At 47.6% G+C, this 26,843-nt stretch overlaps 1 protein-coding gene across 1 annotated transcript in view; it reads right to left on the minus strand.

Moving 5' to 3' along the window:
- Positions 1 to 529: 529 nt before the first annotated feature.
- LOC119399714 (intraflagellar transport protein 46 homolog) overlaps positions 530 to 26,843 on the minus strand; it is a 34,313-nt gene continuing 7,999 nt past the window's right edge. The window contains exons 2-9 of the mRNA XM_037666549.2: positions 20,963 to 21,180; positions 15,371 to 15,438; positions 14,143 to 14,393; positions 12,647 to 12,759; positions 11,753 to 11,819; positions 11,530 to 11,590; positions 2,307 to 2,395; positions 530 to 757 (exon numbers count right to left, since the gene is read on the minus strand). Coding sequence (XP_037522477.1) covers positions 656 to 757; positions 2,307 to 2,395; positions 11,530 to 11,590; positions 11,753 to 11,819; positions 12,647 to 12,759; positions 14,143 to 14,393; positions 15,371 to 15,438; positions 20,963 to 21,180 — 969 coding nt within the window. The 3' untranslated portion in view covers positions 530 to 655. The remainder of the gene's footprint in view (positions 758 to 2,306; positions 2,396 to 11,529; positions 11,591 to 11,752; positions 11,820 to 12,646; positions 12,760 to 14,142; positions 14,394 to 15,370; positions 15,439 to 20,962; positions 21,181 to 26,843) is intronic.

A 26,843-nucleotide genomic window follows, 5' to 3' on the forward strand; every position in this document is an offset into this window, starting at 1 on the left:
CGAATTTCCTTCTGTACAGGGTCGACCACATCTAAGGTGAACACTTTTATTCAAAGCGTTGAAACTAGAGCGTCTACTACTTAACGAGGGAAATGTCCGTTATATGACGTCTATTCGCGGTACGTGTCATAAGCACAGTAATAATTTTTCGGATTATCTAATAACCATCAACTTGTAAGATGTGGACAACCCTGTAGTACATCGCACGACCTTGAAACATAACGATCTAGGGCTTTTGCCTTTGAAAGAAACGTATATATATGTGTGTGTGTGTGTGTGTGTGTGTGTGTGTGTGTGTGTGTGTGTGTGTGTGTGTGTGTGTGTGTGTGTGTGTGTGTGTGTGTGTGTGTGTGTGTGTGTGTGTGTGTGTGTGTGTGTGTGTGTGTGTGTGGTGTGTGTGTGTGTGTGTGTGTGTGTGTGGTGTGTGTGTGTGTGTGTGTGTGTGTGTGTGTGTGTGTGTGTGTGTGTGCAGAGCAGACGCTCCGCGCCACGTAGCATCTTCTCCGACGCTTTATTAGTCTTGTACGTCCTATAGTGTATACTAACACCTCATTTTATTATTACTTGTGCAACCGCCATCGCGAATTAACTCCATTCTTGAATTCCTTCTAAGATCGCGGTGTCGATCTTCACTGTGGGCACTTTCATCGGGGACTCAGAGCACAAGACGGTCCACTCCTTCCGCGTCAGCGTCCTCGACGGCAGCTTTGCCCCCACCGCCGGTGCCTCCTGTGCCGATGCCCATTGCACCAAAGTGCTGCAAAGGATTGACGTGAAAAAATGGGAATAACAACATGCCGCAGTGCATCAGAAAACGCAGCGCGGGAACGGCAAAGGTCGATTGTTTAGAAGCAAAAAAAAAAGGAACACACACACATGAGGCTCGTTACACGCGTTATTTAGACGCCGCATTCGTGAATAGCTGCTGAGGACCCCTGGTGTTGTGTATTTGCTCCTTGCCTTTGCCCCCAGAAAGCCGTGGACCAATGGCAATCCTTTGCAAAAAACACGTCATCGCTTCATTTGCATTTGTGCATCCCTTGCGACTCCTTATTTCTTTCGCACTCGACCAATCGGAGGGAAGTGATGCTGCAGTGAACCCCCCCCCCCCCCCCCCCCCCCCGCGCGCATGCCTGTGGTTGTAACGGTGAAGAAAGAAAATCGAAGAGTTCCTAGCTTCGATTCACGGGTTAATTGATAAAGCGAAAGGAGTCCAGGAATGTAAGTTAGCGTCTGAGATCTGTACAGATGGTCATTTTGATCTCCGTGTTTAAGTCGAGCGCAAGATGCAAGCATCGCCGGCCGGCCAGTATCCGATGCTTGCACTGCCTGTCTGGCCTTAGCGCGTTCAACGTCGACGAAAATAGCGCTGGATGAACAGGGACACGAGAAGAGGACAGACAACACAGCTGTGCTGTGCTGTGTGTCCTCGATCTTCTTATCTACCAACAAGCTCTGTTATGAACCAACAGGCCCAAATTTCAACCGCGCTGAACTTGGTGCGTTTACCTATGTGTTCACATGAAGATAAATTAAAAAACTGGGGCAGCTACGCACTAGTGGCGCGAACACTGAGGAAGAAGAGGAGCTGGTGGCCTTCCCCTCACCCTCACATTCCTTACCCCTTGCTATACTGCACTGTACAAGACTATATATGCTATATGCTTTACCCTCTCACCTCCTCCTTTTCCTCCTCATTATCAGTTCCCTTTCCCACCTCTTGCTGTACTGTACTGTACATGGCTAGGGTAAGCACGACCAAGCATTTTGTAGAATATACGAGTTATTGATCAATTATTTATTAGCTATCGATTGTTTATCACAAAGAATCGGTCATGCATTTGGGTGAGGCTAAGTACTTCCAAGCATTTTCTAGAAGTTATTGGTTATTGATCGATTACTGATTACCTATTCATGGGTTATCGATAGGCTATCACTAGGCTTTAGCCATGTATCTGCGCCATGCTAAGCACATCCTAGCATCTTCTAGAATTAATTGGTTATTTATCGGTTAAATATTGATTAGTTATCGATTGGCTATATCACTAGGCATCGATGGCTACGCTAGCAGCTGTTTGGTACATATCCGCTTTCAGTGCCACATACCCGCCAAAGCCATGGGCCGAGTTTTAGCGAACGCCGCACGGACCAACGGTGCAGCTTAAAAGGTTCCGCTGTTAATAATAAATGCGGCCTTGTCTTATTGCCAAGACTGCTGTTTGCGATCACGATTTTGTCCAGCCAGAAAGGAAATTAAACACGTTTAGTTGCCGCTGATGTTGAGACGCATGCGTTCCCGCGCTCACCTGTGAATTCTTGAAGGCGGTGAACAGAGTGAATAGGACGTGCAGAGACTGGATCAACTTGCCCTTGTACACCGGGATGTCCATCAGTACTGCATCGAATTTGGATACCACCGATATTTGGGACGGTCACCATCAAATAATCAATGGTCGCGATATACCATATGCGCTTCGGTAGAGTTGTGCGACAGATACAATTCACGGCTCGACAAATTACGCCCCTTTTGTTGCGATAGCAATGATATGGACACTTGCGGCGCATCTTTGCCGTCGCCGTCATGTTCTGCATAAAGTCCAAATTGATAACATCACGCCGTGCGTCGTATGTTCTATGTGCGAGCGAAAGCTTGCGGAGGCTGCATGCAGACTGGCACGGGTCAAGCGGAGATAAAACGCGCCGGCCGGCTCCTTCAGTCGAAGGAGCATGTAGGGGGCTGCGTCGCTCAGGAAGCAACTGCGAACTATGATCGAAAGGGCGTGGTCGCGCGCGCTATCTCGACATACGTTAGTAGACGGCTCCTACCATTCTGTGCTCTCAACGCTTACTTCGCGTTAAAATGGCAGACAGCACGAAAAGCGCTTCGTTCAATTGAGCGGCCGTACACTCTAAAAAGTTTTCGGGAGTAACTGCGCAGTTCATCCGAAAAAGGGCGGTTTACTCCCTCGAAGGACGAACTGCAGAAGCATGCGTGCCGTGCGCAAAGTTCGGAGGGTAACTGGTCCTTCGTCAAAATGAGAGGAACGGGAGGACGAATGGCAACACTTACTCCCGCACGCCTCGTGAAGGAGAGGGAGGGAGCCGGGGGGTGAGGGGGCGAGCGGGTAGATCTCCTTTCACTACTAAGCATATTTTATTGCGATAGCAATTATATGGACAGTCTCGGCTGGATTTTGCCGTCGCCGTCGCCGCCGTCATGCACCGTATATGTATAAGTATGTATATATATATATAAAGGCCCCAAAGAAAAATAACTCAGAAAAATGCTTCTGCAGCGCGGAATCGAACCAGGGACCTCCTGCTCCGCAGCGAGCGGCGCTATCCACTACGCCACGAAACGCAGATCCTCCGCGTAGCTAACGGCGAGCGTTATATACACACCATTTAGCGCTGGACGGACTCAGAGACAGAAGGCGATAATAAGCGTTTCTTCATTACCAGCGAGGTGGCGCTAGGAGCCCGACGGACGCATTTAAAAGTCGTCGGCGAGCTCGCTCGCTTCTTCTTATATTTGCGCATGGGAGAAGCTTGCCCTTCCGCCGTCTGCTCGCGCGGTTTTCTCGTGGCGCGGGGTAGAGGAATGTTTCACGCTTTCACCGTGATGTCCGCGCTCATGTTACGGCGCGTACGAATGCCACTCGAGCTCAGGGACGCCGCTAAACGAACAAACAGAAGATGAGCGCGAACTATCAAGTGTCGCAGCTCGACACTTGAAGCACGCTAGTTTCCTTCGCTGCTTCGGCCGCCTTTGCAACAGGAGCGCTGTTCAAACTGAGAGTATCCATTGGCGAGCCTCACTTCGTATAGCATTAGTTCCTTGCTATCGCATTCATTGCTTCGCCCTTGCGGCGAAACTGTGACTTTTTACGTTAAGTGCATTACGAAGTGTCAGTGCCTGGAAAATGTATATTAGTGGCCGTAACGATGCTCGTTCGTTTCTTGTAAGCAATAAGTGGATGAATAAATAACTAAAATAAAATTGTTAAGAGAGATGACAGGATGACCTTTATTGAACGGTGGAGGTGGGCCCTGTTTGCCCGACGGTATGTATACGTCCAGGCCGGTGCACCGTGGCCCATACTTCCTTTATTCCAGGGTCCATACTTCTTCGCACGGGGTATGGGGCACTGGCGCGAGAGCCGGATAGTATATTGCTTGTGGTTTCGTAGCTGTGGGGCGCGTTGTGCATTCACATTTCTGTCTCACGACTTGTTGGTATTTGCTCATGACATAGAGCTTCCTGTTATGCTTACTGTATGAAAGTCTATGGTGTCTATGGCTCGTCAGTCAAAAAGTAGTGCTGCGTTTGAGAACATCGCAAAGAAAGGAATTTCTTGTTTGTCTGGTGATATCACATTAATGTAAACTTAGTAAAAAAACGTAGAGGTTCCTTTCATTTTTGTAAAGAGACCAAAAAGCAGTAGATTCCGTCACCTTTTCACCGAGTCAGAAGAAATTACAAACATCAGTAGAGCTACTGATAAATCAGCAGTCATGGCAACGAGGACCGCACGTGGATACGGGCCGTGTGTCGCGGACAGTTTGTTTTGGAGTTTCCAGTGCAAGAGCCACGCGTAGCGAAGGCCGTCTAGCATACGGCCCCCGTGTCCGTGGCCTTGGAACATAGAAAGCGCGCTTGACTGAAACCGCGACTGTTCTCCCCTGCGAAGTGGGCCATAAAACGGGGGACACGTGCACCAGTGTCCATGGGCGTAGGCAGGGGGGTGCAAAAGGGGCACTTGCTCCCCTCAAGCCACACCGGCACTTGCCCCCCCCCCCACCCCAAGCTGTGCCAGCTCTCTCTCTCCCCCCTCCCCCAGACGCGATGTAACACGTGTTTGCACCCCCCAAGGCAAAATCCTGCGGACGCCCATGCTAGTGTCGGTGGTTGTTTTTGTGTGTGTGTGTTTGTGGTGCAAGGAGGAGAATCCGATCCGGCGGACCCGGGAAAACATCAGTCGCCAGCGACCTTTTGAGCTGCGTGGACGTTTCCTATTTTGGTGTGTCAGTAAATAAGTTCGTTTTGTTTTAATCACCGGCTTTGTTTCACTTTTGGGTGTTTCAGGACTAGAGCAATCGACTCGTAGAGACGCTACACCGTGTATGTGTGAGCGAGTGCGTGTGCCGCGGCAGGCTTGAGAACTGTTCTTTGTCTTGCACCGTTGTCGCCCAATGTCATCGAAGTGCCTCGTTACATACGGCGACAGAAATGCCGTCATCACTTTCGACGAGCCGTGAATGGGGCGGGATTCAATGGAACATATAAAGGAGTTGGACATGTTCTCTGAAGTTGACGTCTCCACCATCGGCTTAACGGTGAGTGCTTGATCGTCATGTTGTAGCGGTTGCAGCAGCGTTTGTCATCGATTACTGCAGCTTTGTGTTACATTTTTGAGCATCGTCCATTTTATATAAAAATCCGGCAGCGCTAAATTTTACGTTATTGCCAAATTTGGTCCCATCTAAGCCTTGATGACAACATTGTTGCACCGAATTTAGCCCTCACTTCTTTCATCATAGAAAACGTGAAAGTTATTTCTGTTGAGTAGGATATCCTTCTTCGAGGCCACGCAAGGCGTCAATTAGGGTTCGGCATCTAGCGCTGCTGCACGTGTATGAGTAGCCGACACTGTCAGTAGTCGAACCTCGTTATAGTGTGTTTTAATTTTAGATGTAGTAAAATGTCGCGCTTGTCACTTGCTATGGCGGAAATTTGGGATATATAAATAGTATGACTGCTTGTGGCAACAGTATAGCTGTGAATCTTTGTTGGCCAGCATTGCAACCACGACACTTCCGAACTTTTCATCCGTGTGTTACGTAGTTCCCTTCTGAGTTCTGGCATTCTTATTTTTATAGCGTTTCGACGAAGACTTCCAAGTGTCTGTAGACATTAGAGAAGTTGACGTGATCGAAAATAGAGCAAGAATAAATGCTCGAGTGACCAGCCAGGTCCCGTGAGTAGTAGTATCGTTATCAATTACTACTTAGTCTGCTTGTTGCACACCGCTTTGAGAAAAACTTTAGTTAGATGGGGAAAAACAGCTAAAAAAGAAAGACGAGGACGCAGGAACACAGTAGACTGGGCGAGCGCTGAACTTACAACTGACATCTTTATTGCACCAACCTCTCGTTTTTACAGCGCTCAAGCCGAGCACGCCATTCCAATCAAACCGCCAATCAAAATCATCGGGTATGCAAACTACATTGTCACTGAAAACTATCACGTGTACATGAATGACACCGTGCGCATGAATCTTTCACACTCAGATAAAATGAACAAACCAGTTCCTAACAAGGATGAACAAGCAACAAAAAAAAAACACAAAAAACAACAACAAACAATCCATGTTCGAGGCGCAGGCTCACTTTCCGCGATAACAATGATTGAGAGTAAGTCGATGGAAAATTAGAGGATGACCAACAAAAAACACAGTAAAGGAAATGATTTACATGAAAGCTTTGAGATATTGAATCTCAGCGTGAGTGAGCAAAATAGATGGCTTGCTGATGCAAGTGTCTCCTGCTTCCCTGATAAAAAACGCTTCCACGATTTCAAATTCTGTTTTGAGAACACACAATTTTTAAAGAAGGCAAACGGCAAAACAGAACGTGAAATTCATGTACATGTGATAGCTTTCAGTGACAATGTAGTTTGCATACCTGATGATTTTGATTGGCGGTGTGATTGGAATGGCGTGCTCGGCTTGAGCGCTGTAAAAACGAGTGGTTGGTGCAATAAAGATGTCAGTTGTAAGTTCAGCGCTCGTACAGAGTACTGTGTTCCTGCGTCCTCGTCCTTTTTTGCGCTGTTTTTCCCCAGCTAAGCATGTACCAACTCGCCCAAATCGAAGTCTTGCTCGTAGTTAGTTTCTTTATAAAGCAGGCCTCTCAAATGGATAAGCCTCTTTGCTCAGTTGCTAGTTGCACCTTCAATGGATAAGCCTCGACACGGTGGTCTAGTGGTTATGGCACTCAACTGCTGACCCTGTCATTCGATCTCGCGACCTTCGGGTCGCGGGATCGAATCCCGACTGCAGCGGCTGCATTTTCGATGGAGGCAAAAATGTTTGAGGCCCGTGCACTTAGATTTAGGTGCACGTCAAAGAACCCCAGGTGGTCGAAATTTCCGGAGCCCTCCACTACGGTGTCTCTCATAATCATGTCGTGGTTTTGGGACGTTAAACCCAGATATTATTATTGGGTCATACCATGCCAAGTGTCCCAGATGTGGCGCTCGCACGTCGCAAATTTTGATGATAAAATTTGTGCCTTTTTCCTCTGCCACATAGAGTATTGTGGCAAAACATTTTTGCTCGATAAAAATTTTGACGATCATGGCGCCCCCTCTATGTTCGCTTGTATTTGTTAAACCGTGCCTAATAGAAAAATGTGTATAAAATCTATTTTTTGTTCAGCTTTGAAACCACGCTGGCGCTATCGCAGAGGTTCTCTTTAGTTGTCCTATTCATTAATTCCGAAATATTTGTGTTTCACTACCAGCTACGTATCTTCAAAAACTACAAAACTCTTCAATGTTCGTGATTTTTTTCTTGTGCTATCTCCAACTCCCCCTAACCAATCTTAATACTAGTATGATTTTCAGGAAAGTTTATTATAGTACAAAAATGTGGGGAGGTAAAATAGACTTCAAAGCTTCCCGAAAAAAATTGTGAACTTATGCGATTTGTCGCATGTTTGACCGTATTTTTCATACTGATGCGGTCCAAGTAAAAATCCTCGTCATGCGGCGTTTGATAGAAGACTTTGTCGTTAAGTAATGAAGAAAGTCTAATCAAATCATTTTTTGTTTTAAGGAAGAAAATAATTTTTGAATTTGGCGCTCCGTAAGTGCCCGGCATTTCTTTTTGTTGCCACTTCGCCGCAAAGCACGTGGTCGCCCTTGCAGCTGAAACTCGTCACAGGCAGCGGCAAGATGCGAGATGTATGTCAGTGGCTCGTGAGTGCTCGAAAGTCTTGTCGCGTTGATGTCAGGGTGACGAGTAATGAATTCGCGTTACAATGTGAGCTTGCTTGGCGGGCCCAATGGGAAGTATGGACGCCCGAGAGCAGCCTATGGCGTCGTTGCCACAATGTGCTAGAGGCCGTCTGCACAACACGTATACCCCCCAAAAAATTGTATACAATGTGCATTATTTCTTTCGGTATGTGTATGCTAGTTGTGCAGACGGCCCTGTAGCACACTGTGCCAACGCCGCCATAGGCTGCTCTCGGGCGTCTCTACTTCCCATTGGGCCCGCCAAGCAAGCTCACATTGTAACGCGAATTCATTACTCATCGCCCTGACATCAACGCGACAAGACTTTCGAAGACTCACGAGCCACTGACATACATCTCGCATCTTGCCGCTGCCTGTGACGAGTGTCAGCTGGAAGAGCGACCACGTGCTTTGCGGCGAAGTGGCAACAAAATGAAATGCGGGCGCGTTCGGAGGGCCAAATTCAAAAATTATTTTCTTCCTTAAAACAAAAAAGTATTTGATTAGACTTCCTTCATTACTTAACGACGAAGTCTTCTATCAAACGCCGGATGTGGAGGATTTTTACTTAGACCGCATCATTATGAAAAATACGGTCAAACATGCGACAAATCGCATATTTTCTCTAATTTCACAATTTTTTTCGAGAAGATTTGAAGTCTATTTTACCCCCTAAACATTTATTCAGTCATCAATTATTCAATCACCCTTTGCAATTCACAGCCATCTGTAAGGTCACATAGTTCTAAAATGTGTTTTGTGCGAGGTGTTGGCAAAATTAAGGCCATGAAGACCAGAGACGGCATGGTCTTTTCGCACTCTGTTTACTTGCGGGTCATTGCTGTAGTCATGCTAGCATGCTGGGCATGCTCGGTTCTTTCATGCCTCCAATGGAATCACTTACAATAATGTTTTCGTCGATAATGCAGTTCTTAACTCCACAATTCTGTCGATTGATGAGATCATGGCCGAGTGTGCCAATGCGCGCAGTGGTGGTGAAGTTTGGGAAAAAGGGCTGTGTTTTTGGTCTTTCACTGTTGCAAGACATGCGGCCATTTACAAGCCACACCAACCTGGCACTATGCCGAAAATATTGAGCAGGTCAGCTGAGATCGTCATTGCTCGTGGCATTATCGCCGGTGCATCCAGCGATAATCTTGTTTATGGATGTGAAAGGATCACGACGGATGGTCGCTTCAAGATACCGTTTTAGGTGCTGGCCACTCAGACACTGGGTTTATTCGGAAAAAATGTACACTCAAGTTATCATGGCAGGAGCCACGTGGCACAATGGGTATCTATAATTAGTGCAGGAAAGTAAGTCTTTCAAGTCGATAATTGATTCTAACAGCTCAACTCCCACCTACCACAATGAATTTGCTCGCATTGTGCTGATCAGATGGAAAAAAGGTACAGGAGCCAACGCTGCACTTTTTTTTTCATCGATAACCACTGAGATATGATTGTGCATTTCACTACGACTCTCACTTTTACTTTTTTTCCCATTTCCTGGCTCCTACATTCTTTTTGCACATGGCCTTGAAAAATGTATCAGCAGGGTTCTACTTTATAAAGTATGCTAGCATGAGTGCTGACTGCAAACAGCAAAGGCCTCTGTTTTTTTTTTTTTTCAGAACCAACTAATTGGCTTCCGTGTAAACGAGACCAGTCTCTAACCTGTGGATAAACCTGTAGCCTTACTGCAAATGCTTTGACTTGTTAAGAATGTTCCTTCCAGTGTCGAATCATGTTTTGCAAATAAGTTGCAATTTCATTTATTTGTCAGTGTGTCGTAAAGCATTAGGTTTTATCTGTTGCTACATGAAGCAGCTGCTGTAATAATGAAGCATCAAGCGTTGTGTTAAAATGTGCCTTTTTTTGTAGGATCCCATCAAGACGCATCATGTGCCGACAGTGACATACAATGGAAGCTTGTTGACTTCAAGGGAATTTACTATGCGCCTGGAGGGCCTTGATATTAAGGAGACTGGCCTTTTGGCAGCCATTGCCACACAAATCGCGCTATACTGGGCGCTGAACATTGTTTTCGGCAAGAAAGCTCAGCGGACCTTCGATCTCCTGTGTCAAGTTCTGAAAGTTCAGAGCGTCTTGCGGCCGACGTCACTCGTCCGTGTGACTCTAACCATCTTGAGCCAGTGAACATCCAGACTGATTTCAATAAAGTATTTTTCTCACAAATAGATCTGGATTTCTACCCTCTCCTGGAGCATTTGTGTCAGACTTGGCGCAACCCGATGAAAATCATGTTCCTCAAAACTTTTTTTCATTTGCCGATTGGAGAGCTGGACTGCTGGTTTCTTGAGGAGCACTCAATACAAGCAAACGTTACTCCATCGAGAGGCACTGAGGATGATTATAACTGCATGCTGCTCCGATGAGGAATGTTGTGAAAGAGTAAATGTCGCTCCCATGGGGGTATTGAGAGATAATATACATTCCTCCCTGCGGGACTAATGGGAAAGAGTAAGTGTTACTCCATTTAGGTGTTCAGAAAGAGCAAGCATTGCTCCCGTGGGAGTATTGACAGAGAGCATCCATTCCTCCTTGTAAAGAGAAACCGTCGCTCCCCTGGGAGTATTGAAAAAGACTATCTTTTCCTCCCTCGGGAGTATTTGTAAGGAGCAAGTGTCACTCCCATAGGAGTATTGACCAAGAGCATCCGTTCCTCCCTTTAGGAGTTTAGGAAAGGAGCAACGGCTGCTCTCTAGAGGAGTAATCGAAAAGAGTAACTGTCGCTCCCTTGGGGGCATTGAAGAAGAGTAACCGTCCCTCCCGTGGGAGTATCGAAAAAGACTATCCGTTCCTCCTTTGAGGAGTATCGAGAAAGAGTAACCGTTGCTCCCGTGGGAGTTTTCACAAAGAGCATCCGTTGCTCCAGTCAATTACTCCCTGAAGGAGCAACTTCTACGGGGAGTAACGGTTCGTCCCGTCGCAGTTACCCCCAAAAAGGAGTAATGGGTGTGGCTGGTTAGTTACTCCCCTAAAGGAGTAACCTCGACCCCCCATTTCCTCCTTTACTTTTTAGAGTGTATATTCCCTTACGCCGGCGTTTTGTTGAGTTACGCGAGATCAGATCCTAGAGGAGTTAGCTGCTAGCCTTACTTCGTATAACATTCCAATATACTGCTATCGCATTCATTGCTTCGCCCTTGCGAGGAAACTGGGACTTTTTGTATTGTTAACTGTATATACAGCTGCAAAACGCGATAGGCTTACAAACCTTTATACTTACCCGCTCTAGGGCTGCCATTGATGCCATGGGGTGTGCACAACAAATAGAAAAATGAAAATAAGCTCAAGGTTTGACCCAGGATTACCGGCAAAAAAACCGGCCCACTTGGCCTTGTAGCGCGATCATACTGTTCACAAAGTCTGTCCCAATGTATACGTGACACGCACTCTCTATGTAGATGTAAGCCCAAACCTATGGAAGGAAGATGGGTGATAAGGGGTAGGTTTACTTTCTTCTCTATGTATGGGAGACTTACGGCAGGCCATGGTAGCGTATTCCTCCAGGGAGCACTCCAGCTCTGCGGTCGGCACTTGCACCTGGACGCAGAAAGACAGTAAATTGATTGGAGGATATATGAAGGTCAGGCAAACATGGAGCTCGACGAATATATCACTGGTGCAACAACAGCTGGTGTTCGCTCAATCACATAGGTTCTGTTAAAAGCAACGACATTCAGTCCGTATGAATGTGTGGCTCACCTCGGCGAGCATTTCTTCGAAGTCGGGTGGCCACTCTTGCATCAGCGATTCCACGTCCGGCATGTTTCTGCGAACATATAGGACACGAAGACACTGTAGAAGTTAAGCGCCGTAAGTTATTCGACCTGACCTACAGTAGGAAGCAGTTCTTAGGATGTCCGAGAGTAAGGTTTGCATGTGATTTCTGCCAGATTTCACGTTTTAAAGTTGCGCATTCATTGTGTTGGAGGTGAAGCTGCGGTGTAAGCTCAGCTGCGACCTATTCTAGGTCACTCTAGCTGTAATGGCATCTGTGGTGACAAGCACGTTCTCGATCGTGCAGGTTTATCTGTTTTTTTTTTTCTGCCAGAAAGATTTGACAGCCAAACAAATTCATAACAATTCGAAAAAACACTTTTCAATGCTGCTGACGCTTTGTATAGCAAAATTGTAGGTGAAAGAACTGAAACGCATGGGTATGGACTATCATCTGCGTTTAAATTCGTTCACCCACGATTTCGCTAGCGTATACAAACCATAAGCAGCCTTGAAAACTGTTTTCATGCCTTCACTGATGGCTTCACTAATTTCATGCTTGCCATTGCCGGTCAAATGTTTTTGGCAGGAAAAAAAATAAATCAGTGCACAATCGGCGAAGTGCTTATATCTCACCACAAATACCTCTCGACTACCTCATCTTACTTCACCTCCGAAATAAAAAGTGCGCAAGGTTAAAACATGAAACATGGCTGGAACACAAAGGCTGTTCCTTCTGAGCTGTCCAATTGGCTCGTGCCAAGCTATCACAGAGCGCAGACCAAAGCACACAAGCAGTCGATGCAACTCGCTCCCGTTTTGCGCACCGATGCCGTACAAGGTTCGTTTGGGTGTTTCTTAAGCTACTCGATAACAGACCTGGTGTAGTGCACGGTGGGCGGTGGCCTGGCGCGGTGCAGCTCCTGGACACTCTGGAGCCACAGCTCGATCTCACGGGGTTGCTCCTCCGGCTTCTCCACGCTCTTCACCACCTGCACGACGCACGGTGTGTACCAATAGCAGCGACGAGTCACACAAACGGCATATGCCACCCTTCGTTTGTCCATGTCTCGCAAGGTCATTCACCGCCTCGCAGTGACCTGCTGAAGGGAACTTGCTGAAGGCCTTGAAAAACGCCCATTTTCATTATTTATTTTCGGTAAAACAACCCCCTATATCAGAATTTTGGGGAAGCGGGGGGCTAGTCCCCCTCCCCCCTGGCTACGGGCCAGACGACTTTTCATGGGTAGTAAAGAGGACATTACGGGAGTTGGCCAATGAAATTAAGCAAGAGCAAAACGCGGCACCAAAATAAGACACGGACGTGGGGGCACGCATAGACGTGCGCAAGGGGGGGGGGGGGTGAAGGGGGTGCCAATTCTGCCACATCAGGCCCGTAGCCAGGGGGGGGGGGCTAGGGGCCCGTGCCCTCGATCCCCCGAAATTTTGGTGAAGTAGGTGTTTTTACCACAAATAAATAATAGTGTTTTCCTCAAATAGTCAAGGTATGCAGCAAAAAGTGACCCCCCCCCCCCCTCCCTCCGAAAAAAATTTCTGGCTACGGGCCTGTGCCGCATACATTTACTCAGTCGGATCTTTCACGACGACTGCAGCACCCCCCCCCCTACCACCCTCTTGTTTGTCGTATCCGAAAGGGAACGAGTTTCGCAATGGAATAGAACGGATACAAAAATGAAAATGAAGCGATCACGTGCTTCTGCCAATGGCCTGACTTTGGTCCCCGGCTTTCCGGGGTTAAAGGTAAGAAGTAAACAGTCCTTGGAATGCAACGCCAGGCAATCTCGGCCGCCATTACTGTCAAAATCCTGCGTGGCCATTACCATGCACATGAAACAACGACGAGACAGTACAACTGAGCATGCGCAGGGTTACTCATCAGGGAAGGCGAAAGTTCATCGCAGCGCACCCCCCCCCCCCCTCCCTACTAAGTCAAAGTATGGGGCAAACTTTGCCCCCCCCCCCCCCCTGTGCGCACGCCTATGCGACAAGTAACGGGCAGTACCTGGAGCCCCGCCTCAGATGATTGGTGGGGAGGGGGGAGGGGCGTCACTTCTTGTGTTATTCCTTGTTCTTTAAAGCGGTACAGGAACATCCTTCAGCATTATGCCGACCTTGTAACCTTGTTCATTATTAGAGGTGTAACACAGCCATGCTTCGGGGAAAGCTGCGTTGCTCGTGCCTCGAAAGTTAACTATCCGTGGGGCAGCAACGACAATGCTGTACATACACATTGACAATCGTCGTAGTTAAATGGTTTTTGCTTAGGTTACATCCGGCTACAGCCATACACAGCATCCCTGAAAAAAAAGCTTTCGCATAGCGTTGCCCGATATGTGAGCGTCGATCTCACTCACGGCCTTGCTGGTAGCCGCCAGTCTTGCGTCCCTGGACAGGGCGCGCAGCCTGAGGGCCAGGATGGAAGGGTCGGACTGCTGCGCGCTCGGTTCGTCCAGCACGCGCAGACCCAGCTGGACGGTGTCCGCGCGACCGTCCGGTCGGGGCACCTTGAGGAAGGCGTCGATATCGCCCACGGCCGGTATCAGCTCGGGAACGAACGGCCGCAACTCCTGGTCCAGCTCGACCGTCTGGGGCGTGTACCTGCAGAAGCCGTCACTTGCGACCACGCACGAAGGAGACGTGAAACGGAACGGCAGAACTATGATTGCATGGTGAAAGTCGTAACTTCTCAAGCATGCATCCAGTTGGCAAATCAGTTGTACGCGGAAGCCTATGCAAGGTGGAGATGGCGAGAGGAAACATTTATTTAAAAAATAGTTATGCGCAGCTTCAACGTCGTGAATGATGATCAAACAGCGCAACTCATGGCATCAGCGCGCTTTTCCTCCGCTCTCCTCAACGCTCGGCACGCCTTCCTCCTCTCTCGCAAGCGCTCGCAAGCCATGTCGCAAGCACCGCCTGTGCTCGAGCGCGCGCTACTATTGGTCGACTCCTTTCACCCGCACAGCCAATCGCGCTTTAGCTCTCTCCGCCTCTTTACATCACCTGCTCCGCTCTCGCCATAGCTCAACACCTTCTAGAGGATGTTGCATAGATTCGCCTTTGATATCCACCTCTGTACCCATCTTCACCCTCTCCACGTCGGTCGGTACCCTTTCTCTACCAGGCTCAACTCGCTACACTAGGCTTATCTCTCACCCACTTAGCTTTACCCATCTTCGCCCTCTCGTTATGCTTCGTTCTCGCAGCTGGGCTGGAAAGTGCGGACCAGAGGCGTAGCCAGAAATTTTTTTTTTTTTTGGGGGGGGGGGTTCAACCATACTTTATGTATGTTCGTGCGTGCGTTTGTATGTGTGCGTGTATATATACGCAAGCAAAACTGAAACATTTCGGGGGGGGGGGGTTTGAACCCCCCCCTTGGCTACGCCCCTGGTGCGGACGACGGGTCCCCAGGGATTTACCTCGCAGGGTCCTTCGATGGGCCCAGGGCGTGAACGGGGTCCTCATTTCAGGATCCAATGAGCCTTCGAGTCGCCTTAGGCGCATGCATAAGGGACCCTGTGAGTTCTTTCACTGCAGGACGTTCACCGTGTTTGGTCATCATGCAACTGCTTACCTCGTGATGAAATCCAAAGATCTCCTTGATCTCAGCCGATACAGCCAGGGAGTCGAACTCGGTCGGGTCGTACGACCTGCGTTCGCGTTAAATTATGTAGACCACAACCAGGGTTGCCACTGACTTTCGAGAAAATGTCGCCAAACGACGAGCAAAAAGTCGCCAAAAGTCGCCATTTTTTTACAAATTTCGCCAAAAAAGTCGCCATCCTAGATATGTGCGGCATACATAGTAATAAAACTTTCCACTCACGTATAGCTCGGTAGAATACAGTGCCATCCAAGACCCTTAAATTATATTGACTTTTCTCAATGCCAGTTGTATCGCCCGCTTCACCATGGGAGTGCATGGTGCTGCTTCTCCGACTAGCCGCAAGATGTGCGTGGTGGCGCAAGGGTGAATGAATGAAGCGCTCATGATATCCTTTCATCCCTGTCGGCTCGTTTCAAAGGTAAAGGTGTGGTAAACCTTGGGCGAAAACCGTGAAAGCGCTGTTTGTAGACAGCTTTACGTACCCTTATATGAATTAAAAAGATTAAAAGGTTCATTGACGGTAACACGACAGAATTCTTGCAGGAACCGATCATTAGTGAGACTTACACTTTTTAAGTGTGAACTGATATGATAAAGGACGCCACCGACCCTTTCTTATAGTCACTTACATCTACACGTGTCAATCCGATGCGTTAATAATGAACAGGTAGACAATGTAGAATGTTTATAGCAATTGTTTTCATTGCACACGCTCACCGAGAGCAGTGGAAAATGCCTCGATAAATAAGCTAAATTGGGGGTACTGCAACAGTGAATAAGTCGCCAAGCTTTTCAGAACAGTTGGAGCTTTGGCGGAACAAATGGTCGGAGCACGCGGCCAACCCGTCGTCTAGCCCCTTCAGAAGCGAAACTTTAGAGAAGCTTAAACCACCTAAAGCTATATACTTATAGTCAAACACTGCCCCCTCGCGGTTTGCGAGGCAGTCCGCTGACTTACATTTTGCTAAAATGTCGCTGGGGGACATTCGAGTATACCTGCTGAAATTAGATGAATTCATGGGCGTCCGGAGGGGGGTGCAAGGGGGGGCAGCTGCCGCCCCTTGGAATTTTGGATAATAATTTTCTATGCAGTAGCAGTAAGCTACACAGCTTGATTAGCACACTCCAGTCCCGCATATCTGCGTGAAACATCATTCAGGATTACCAGCCAACATTGCACGTTACATACTGCTATGAACTAATCTTGCCGGTCATGTCACGGCAATGAAACAAAAGCAACCTATGCTGTATGCCCCCCTCTCCCTCCCCCACCCTCTGCTGATGCACCCCCCTGGAAAAAGTTCTACGGACGTCCTTGGATGAATTGAGGAGATACACACGAGTTACAGGACGGACATACCGAATGACGCGTAATGTGCACGTTCTACTCTAAAACCAAGAAAAATACCGGGAATGTTGCCGCACATTCATTGGAAAGACACTGAACTTAGGATGCATTACTCAGTGGAGACCTAAGCCGAAAATCGCCAAAAAGTTCGCCATGTTTTAGGTCGCCCCGGGCCTCTCAAATTCGCCAATTTGGCGAAAAGTAGCCACCATTGGCAACCCTGGCCACAACAATTAAGGAAACACTTTCATTTACACTCGAGACTCAAGTCAACGTTAAGCTGAATGTGTCACTTTGCATCTTCGCGCGGAAAACAAAAAGCGCATGATATGCATAGGCGTGCGCACAGGGGGGGCAGGGGGGGGGGGGGCGGCCGCCCCTTAATCACCTAGGGGGGGGGCAAAATCTGCCCCGTACACTGACCCTTCTAGTCACCTAAGAAGGGGGGGGGGCGCAAAATCTGCCCCATACATTGACTTAGTAGGGTGGGGGGGGGGCGCTGCGACGAACCTTTGCCCCCCCTAATGGGGAACCCTGCGCACGCCTATGATGATATGTGAAGCGTTAGGTGTACCAAAATATTAGTAAAAAAATTACACCATCTCCCGCTAAAGGGGACCATGAGGCGATGCGAAGCCGGAGCACTTGCACGGTCGCGTTCCGTTGGCGTTCGTTGGGCATGCTACCGACCTCGCGTCGTGGAACGCGAAGAAGGACGCTACGCGCGTCGTATCTTCCATCTAGCCTGGCCGTTAATTCTCACAGGGCGAGCGGGGAACGCGGTCGACAGGCGGGCGAGAGGGGGGCAGCGTAGGAGAGGAGAGAGAAGGGGAGGGGACGCGCATGCGCTCGAGCTCATCGCGGCGTTGCGCAGGAGAGAATTTCGGCATGTCTAGCCCGCTTTTCAGAGGAAGAGTGGAAAGGGGAGGGGACAGGGGTATGGGAGAGGGGTATGGGAGAGGGAAAGAGGAAAGAGAGAATGTGGAGAGGGAAAGCGGAGAGGAGAATGGGAGAGGGACAGTGGAGAGGGGAAGGGGAGAGGGAAAGTGGAGAGGGGAAGGAGAGAGGTTGAGTGGAGAGGAGGTGTGTGGAGAGGGTATGCGCATGCGCAGTAAGGGTGGTCACGCCGCACACCACCACCACCGGATTGAGCTCGGCCTTAAGATACTTCGCATCTAAAAAACGTAGTCGACCTTTATGTGTCAAACTCATAATTATGGTTCCGAAATACTGATGTGATGCTTTATTCGCAGTAGATCGTACTAGTTTCTATTAGGATATGTATGTTGGGTCAATTGAAGCTAGGCTATGCTCAACTACGTACAAGGGCCATATGAATAACACATGGTATACACGCCTGTTGAAAAAAAAAAAGCAGCACCGGCGTATATGATGGCGTAGTCATGGGTGGGAGGGGGAGGTTTCAACACCTCCCCCCCTGCTACGCCAATGTCACCCCCCCCTTTTTTTCTCCACATTTATGCACGATCATACATAAAGGCAGGTTGACCCCCCTCCCTCCCCCGGAAAAAGAAATTTCTGGCTATGGCCCTAGTATACGAAACTGTAATAGGGCTAAGCAAGGCTTGGAACTGCCGGAGCTGGCTGATATGCCGTAAATGCTTGATTTAAACCGCATGCGGCACACGCAGATAGAAACTAGCGTTTGTCTATGTCTTCTTCCGGTTAATTTTGAGCGCTGTAATCAGGGCCGTAACAAGGGGAGGGGAAGGGTTGAGGTGGTTTTGTCCCCCCCCCCCCTCCGAGATTTTTTCGTGCTTTAACTCTTCTGGTGATACTAAATATTTACAAGCTTTCACAGCGACCACCAGTTGCCAAAGTTAGCCGTTCTACACACAACCCCCCACTCCCCCCCTCCCCCCCCCCCCAAATATTCCTGGATACGGCCATCGCTGTAATAACACAAGTATAGCTAAAGCGTGATCAGGTCGCGGAGTCATGCGGACGCACCGACACGCACCGTGGTGACGATCAGGCCGAAAATAAGTCCAAAGTCACGCTCAAGAAGACGATAATATTCAATCAAGAAGGAGAGGTCGGCCTGAAAGGCGTGTCCCTAGCATGCTACTTCTCACGGGGTTAAGGTGAAAAGGGAGAGAAAGAAATATATAGTAGAGCTGTGCGAATAGCAAAATTTTGGGTGCGAAGCGAATTCGAATAATAAAGATTGAGTGCGAATCGAATCGAATAATTTCGAATAATTTTCGAATATTTCTCAAACATTTTTCGAATAATTCGAAGTGAAATTACAGAAAAAGTTGCAGAGAATCCCTAAGTATGTTCTTGTGAGATAGAAATTTGAAAGTGTTTCTTTTCGCTAGGCTGATGAAGCGCTGGTGGGGTTATATTTCATAGTTGTCTTTCTTATCAAGAATGAGGCAATGTAGAGGCCGAATTGTATTTATGTACATGATTTGGTGCAACCAAAGTGTTGCCAACAACACTTTACACGTGATAGGCAAAGATGCCATTTCCTGAGCCTCTCCTCCTCTTTCAACTTCTGTGGAAGGCCAACTGATGTGGTGGTCAAGGGTGTGCTCCGTTCGAGTCCAGAGTTCCAAATCTGCCTCGTAGACTTTGATATCTAAGAGCATCTGAAATTTTGAATGCTAAAAAGCTTCGGCGTCCTATTTTTCGAACTTCTTGCCCAAATTTCAAGTCCAAAACAGCATTAATTGAGCCCCCAACTCTGCCACATCTTTCACCTTCATGTTAGAATCAGCGTTTACTTGAGTTAATACATTTGCGACCGTAGCGGAGCTTCAAAGGCAGCTTTGCCGCAATACGGGGGTGTAATGAGGTGAAGCATACTGAAACTCTAGGGACCACTTTCAAACGGACGTTGACTGTCTCTTGGCCAAGTTCGACCGTAACGGACCTTGAAAGGCAGCTTTGCCGCAATACGGGGGTGTAATGAGGTGAAGCATACTGAAACTCTAGGGACCACTTCCAAACGGACGTTGACTGTCTCGGCCAAGTTCGACCGTAACGGACCTTGAAAGGCAGCTTTGCCGCAATACGAGAGTGTAATGAGGTGAAGCATATTAAAAATCTGAAGGGGTCACTTTCAACCGGACATTGACTGCATTTGTCTTTGGGAAGTTCGAATAGTTCGAATAGTAAAATTTCAGTGCGAATCGAATCGAATAGCAAACACTATTCGAAAAATATTCGAAATTTCGAATATTCGCACACCCCTAATATATAGTGAGGTATGATGACGTGTGACTATATATGGTATATGAGGTATGAACATACACTGTCCTGTGCCAAAAATTGGGTGGTGTATGCGAAGACACCGAGGAGCAAATACAATACACGGAACTAAGAAGGAAACGCCAGCAACAAATTCGTATATGACAAGACTGCATAAGTTAAGAGGGCGCTAGGCAAAGAAAAGAAGAGGGAATGAATGCAATAGAATTAACAAAGAAGGCAGACGGCGAGATCCGAGGTATAACTGTGGACATATCTACTAGCGCGAAAAACACAAAGGACGAGGTAAAGACGGCAGACAGGACACAGCACTAGCGCTGTGTCCTGTCTGCCGTCTTTACCTCGTCCTTTGTGTTTTTCGCGCTAGTAGATATGCGCACCAACTAGCCCAACTCACTTCTCTAATTCCGAGGAATAAATTTTCCGTCGTGATGCAAACTTACTAAACATTGGCTTTGAACTTGTAGCACACGTAAAGGATTAAAAAAACAAAAAGAGAAAACTTAACTACAGGTCAGAGATCCTCCTACTGCAGTTCGAAAAATCAGTATAAAAAATATCGTCCTTGTGTATAGGCTCTGGTGGGGTTCTAAATCCCACGCTTAATGCAGCTCCACTCCCGTGAACCCTGAGAAAGTGCGTAGCACGGGCAACCCAGATATTCCCTCGGCAATCACGCGCTTGTCGAGACGGTGGCGCCCTCTGTTGTGCGGCGCGGGTACCAGACAGATGTTTCGCGGAAGCGTTTTTCTCGCGATTTTGCGTAAATTATTGCGATTAATTCTTGGTTATTTCTGTAATATTACTTTAGACCTTGTTAGCTTATTTTGCACTGGTTCTGAGCATTGTTAGCCTTGTTTTATACCCATGTTGACCACTGCGTGACCATGCGACATGAGACAGTGGCTGGACCACAAGCAGGGTCCCTAAAGTGCTACGCGCCTAGAGAACTGAAATATGCAATTAGGGTAACTATACGCACCCTTCCACGGCGATCACCGGCTCATCCTCGTCTTCGTCCTCAGCCTCGTCCTCTTCGTCGTCCTCTTCCTCGTCCTCGGCTTGCCGGTGCGCGGGTCCCTCTTCGGACGATGCCGCCGCCATGAGTCCCTGCACTGCCTCCGGTTTGGCCTGCTTCCGGAACGGGTTCAGCATGGACGCCAGCAGGCCCGGCTTGCCTCCTCCGCTGCCCGCCTTGTCCTGCGTCGAGCAAAAAGAAAAAAAGCGAATTTTTGTGAGAGCAATAAAGGTAAATTATATAGGTGTGATACATATTGTTATTTATTTATTTAGTAATACTGTCAATCTCGTCAGGGATTTTTACAGGAGTGGGTTTAAAGGGCTACAAACATTATGGTACACGCATTCACAAAAGTATACAAGATAGGGTTAAAAAAATGATGAGAAATAATAATCATAACGCACCTATATGTTATTAAGGAGGGCAAAAAGAACGCATAGTCGCTTTATCTCAGTTGCATATGAAGTATGATCATACACGCATTAATGACAATATTAATGAGCACTAACAGACAATAATGACAAGGAAAGTATAGGGGATGTAATTACGATGTAAATGTGAAGAAAGTAACTTCCCAATGTGCTCCCAATGGCTTCCCAATGTGCTCGAGTCCACTGTCTTATTCGTCGCGTTGTTCCAAGCCGGCGCGCGACCGCCTCAAGCTACCATATGATGAGCAGGGCGAAGTAGGTTAATCGGAGGCTAAAGCGGATACCTTTTTTAGCTCTCACATTTCGGCCCATCTTGAACATATATCGACTCACGGCAGCTTGGGTATAGAGCAGCGGTGATGCTATTCCTTTTCGATGAAAGAAAATGAATGAAGAGCGTTTGATGGGTCTGTAAAAAGTTTACTTGTTCCCGTCCCCGTTTACGTCATCGATGTTGTAAATCCCAAGCCAATCAGAGCAGAATAAAATCATTACAGAATGCTCTAACGTTACAGAGCCGTTACAGAGTGCTCTAACGTTACAGATGAGCGGGAGCCTCATCTGCAATGCTGGAGCACAAGGCGCGAAAGCGCGTCGCATAGGAGCGTCGCTGGAGGCCATGAGACATGGAAGACAATCTTCACAACAGAAGAGTAGGAGAAATTTCATTATATGATTGCGTGGTTGCAGTGTTGAAGGAAAATTTCGCCTCACTTGTTGGTTTCCCATTGTGCAGCCAACAGTGACTGCTATAGCGGGAGAGCTCCGCCCCCCCCCCTCCCCCTGCCCCCGTTGTACACGCCTATGAATGGGTTCTTAGAGAAGAATACAAATGTTCGGCAGCACGTTACACTCAGTAACACTTGAAGGCGAAAGCTTAATTGCGTCACACTTCGTAATGCGTTAAGTTATACAGTCGGGGATCAGACTTCTTGAAAGACATAACAACTCGCAATCGAAAGATACACATTAACTTTCTCTGACGATGTGAGTCGATTGCATTGTTCCTTTCCCCTGTGAAGCTTTCGTCCACCTCACGTAGTGCTGCGATTCCTGGGAGACCGCGGCGCACCTTTTACCAAGCGACCAGATTGTAGCCAGAATATTTTTACGGGGGGGGGGGTTCAACCATACTTTATGTATGTTCTTGCGTGCGTTTGTGCGTGCGCGCGTGTATATATACGCAAGCAAAATTGAAAAATTTCGTGGGGGGGGGGGGTTGAACCCCCCCCCCCCCCCCCCTTGGCTACGCCCCTGCTAGCGACCATCCCAAGTGACGAAGTAATCACGTGACGTCACCATGAATTTGTGACGTACGTCACGTGGCCGGGTTTTTGTGCCAGTTCATTGACCTGCCGTGTTTCGCTCAAAGGGCCGCGCAACGATACACTCAACGCCGTCGCCTTAATATGTGTTCGGAAAGACGGCGACAGTTTGGAGTACTAAGTACTCCACCATAGCGAAATATATTTTTTTCAAACTTCTCTATGACTCCATTATAAAAAGCGATTGACTGTCCCTCATCTCAACGTATCCCAGTAGTGTGCTAAAAGGAGGCTTATTCCATTGTATGACGCTACAAACACTGTGCGTTTAGAAAAAGTGTTGACGATTCAAGAGTACTATGTGCTACACAGTGTACTAGAATAATATTCTAGTACACTATAGTGCTACCACCTTGTTTCGGCCGTGGTGCTTCTCTACTACGGGAGAGCCGTTAGCTGACCCAAAAATCAAAGTAAATGAATGAATAAAACATTTATTGCAGATTTCAGGTTTCATTTCAGGTTGCCCGCCCATCTTCACGCACCACTACTTTTTCTGCCTCATTCTGTTTTCGAGCAGCCACAGACTGCAACGGCCTCCCCCGGGACATCGCATCATCTGCCTTTCAAGACCGTATTATTGATAATCTTCAATACTAAAACAACGTTCACTGCTTTGTTAACCTAAACAAAACCCCATCCTATTGCATCCCGCCGCTGAGGTGCGGGAGTTGGCCTTGATTGACGCGGAAGTGCGATGAAGAACGTAGATTTATTTACAATATGAGCATTAATAAAATAGGATGAGAAGACTGCAGATAAACATGGTTTCGGCCGGCAGCATCTCCTACGCTGCGGACCAAGGCCAGGAGAACACGACCCGGCTTTCGATGGTTGTGCTTCTTATAAAGCTTTCCCACACGTCACTTCCAGCCAATCAAGAACTGGGGCGAGATGATGTCAGGTCCGTCCAATTGGCAGTCCCAAACAGGTGGCGTCACTTTCGGCCAATGGGAGACCCAGAGCCTTGTTGCCGGTGGACTGCACTCTTGCGTGTAAGAGCGCGCGCCTAGAGATGCAATGCGTCCTTTTCATCATGTTGCATCCCGGTGAGGCCATCGTCCCAGGATCGATGAACGTGGAATACGAACCACCTCGGCTCTGGCGCGAAGGCGTCGCTCTGGGGATGACTCACACTCCCCTGCCTCTGTGGGAATGCCGCACTTATCCGCTGAAAAGCTGGATGCTGCAATGGTGCGCAGTTCGTATCTAACAGCTCCTCCTCGCCCCGGAAGTTCGGAATGGCCGGTGAACACAATTCGCTGGCCATGAAGAACGGAGGTGAAGCCTGTAGCCCACTGGCGGCGACCGTTGTTCGATGACTTCCTTGATCCACGTCCTGGACAAAGTATGCCAAACAAACAAAACAACATAGCGCTGCTCCATGCGCAAGCGCAGGCTCTTCACCTTTGACTCGCCAGGCTTGTACATTTTCGAAATCAACACTGTCGTTATGCTCAATTTTGACACAAAAATTCGAACAACCCTTCAAAACAGCTTTCCATTTTTCCTCAAATGCCGACAAGGTCCGCATGCCATTGTCGTTGCAAAGAAAATTTAGAGAAACTGAATGAATAATGAGAAACACTAGAATAATACACACGCAAAGTGTAGCTACGCGGATGAATTCCATTCCTTCTTTGCGAATGCTTACGTTCCGCATAGAATGGCATTCTTTCGCTTCGTAGTTTGAAGTTGTAAGCGTCCGGTCGCTCTTTCGCACGGCGCTCACGGGCATTCTGTTTACATTGAGAGGAGGCAAGACAACGCTACTCAATCCAGGAGGAAGTATGGAGCCGGTCTCCTTTTTTGTTATTTCAACTGGCGCCATAGCTTGGCGGGGACGGTGTTCAGCGGGAATCAACTTACGCGCCCCTTCATCTATCACGCTCTTTGCTTTTTCCGCCGCGGCATTAGGTTCCAGTTGGGAATGCGTTTCCTTACGTCTGGCCCCTATGCTTGTTTCGTCCGCCAGCTGAGCGGCGATTTGGCGGGCTGGCGAGCGCGTGGATGCTTGCACCGTTTTCTCTCCGAACTCTCGACCACGATCCCGTAACAAACGTTCCGAAATGGTTTGAAAAGAGATAAGGATAGTTCATTGACAGTGCCTCCGAGACGCCTGCCTCTGTCTCCAGGTCTCCGAAAGGACCGGATACTGTGACTCTCGCTATTGGTAAGCAAACGCTGTGATTTTCTAGCACTGATTTGATCCCGATTACCTTCCCTGTATAGTCCTCTGCGCTTACAAAAGAAGGGTGAACTAGGTCCATGGTTGCTCCACTGTCTCTTAATACACTACAGGTCTTTCCGTTAATACGTAACTCCTGTAGGTATGGACGAAGAAGCTCAAAGCTTTCTTCGCTTTCGTTCACGTAGGAAAGCACTACTGCCCTAGCAAAAATTCCCAATAAAAAACCAATAGCCTATTGGGTTATTGACACCTATTGGTCTATTGGTTCTATAGGTCTATTGGAACTGTATTTGGCTATTGGTTCTATATCAGCCTACTGGACCTATATTGGTGTATTGGTTCTCTATTAGCCAATTGGAATTATATTGGCCTATTGGTTCTGTATTTGCCTGCTTCCATTGTATTAGTTTTGTATTTGCCCACTTCTCAGCCCCATTAGAATTAGTCTTGCGCAAGTGTTTTATGGATGTCTTGTCGTCGTGCAGAAGGCCCACACTGTGGCAGCGCCCCTGCAATGATAATCACAGTGGATGAATGAGGCATATGTCCAAATATATTCTCAAAATCAAAACTACAAGTGCTTCTTCTGGCCCTTGATGATGTTGGCGATCTTGCGGGCGACTATTTTGCCAAGGCAACTATGTCTTGTGTCAATTTCTTCTGGACTGCCTCATCCGCACTCGAGGAAGTGCCTGAAAGATTCTGTAAATAGAGCCATGAAATCAGAAAACAGTAACACATGTTTAATTAAAGTTTACCTTCGAAGCAACGTATAGAAAGTAGGCGGCACAGTGAGAAATTATCTAGACCTTAATTCACTGCACATGTTCACAATGTTGCAGGAGCTGAACTATAGCAAAAAACTGAGTGAAATATTACATACCCAACTGTGGCTTATTGCGTGGAAGAAAACAGTATATCGGCAAAATTTTGCGCCAAGAAAGAAAGGAAAAGAAAGGGGCAAATTTTTTTTTTAAATTAAGCAGCACCTTATCCCGTTTACACGCTTGCGTCCTGTGTTTTTTGAGCTGTACCCAAGAATGAACTGCAAACTCGTCCTTAAATTACAGCAAACTCAATAATCACTTACTATCTGTGACGTGCTCTTTTTCACGATGGTGCGACTATCATACCTAGAGCATGCCACTAAATCTCAACTTAAAGATGGCATGAAATAAATTAAGCTAGGGTAGATTCACGATGAGGCAACGGTAATATGTAAGACAGTAGTAAAGGCAGCCTAGATTCCATATCGTTGCAAGCCCAACACAGCAGTCAGGCTGCAATGAGTTGGATATAACACACGTGCTGCATGTTACGTGCTTATGCAATTAAGCCAACAACATTAATAAACCCACTCCTGCGATAGCCCTAATTGGGCTGCAGTATGTAAAAATAAAAAAAAATATGAAATAAAAAATCGCACCAGTGCAGTGCATATGCTATGCACATTTTGTATAATGAATTATCATGTGGCCTTCTGTGGTTCTTGTGACATTATGTCGAACAAGTATGATAAGCCGATTGGCGCGCACTACAACACACAAACCGCATCGACTAGAGCGTTTTACTATGAGGCGATAAACGCATTTTCGGCTTAACACACACGTTGTAAATACTTACAAAGGGCTTGCGAGACTCCAACTACACTCACGAGCAGGGCGCCTGTCCTTTACCTCTAATCTATGCTACGTTTTTTTTGTGCATACTGACAAACACAAAAACAAACTGCAATAATATATGCGCTCAATCATTCAACTTCTGAGAGCGTGTGGACTTGCAATCGAGGCGTCGCTGGTCTCGCTGTCATCAAATACCGGAGACAAAGGACGAGGGACTTGTTTTCCCGACCTTTCAGCTTCGTCCCAAGTTTGGATACAAAAAGAAAGGTGATA

This window comes from Rhipicephalus sanguineus, chromosome 7, assembly GCF_013339695.2.
Source record: "Rhipicephalus sanguineus isolate Rsan-2018 chromosome 7, BIME_Rsan_1.4, whole genome shotgun sequence".
Classification (NCBI taxonomy): domain Eukaryota; kingdom Metazoa; phylum Arthropoda; class Arachnida; order Ixodida; family Ixodidae; genus Rhipicephalus; species Rhipicephalus sanguineus.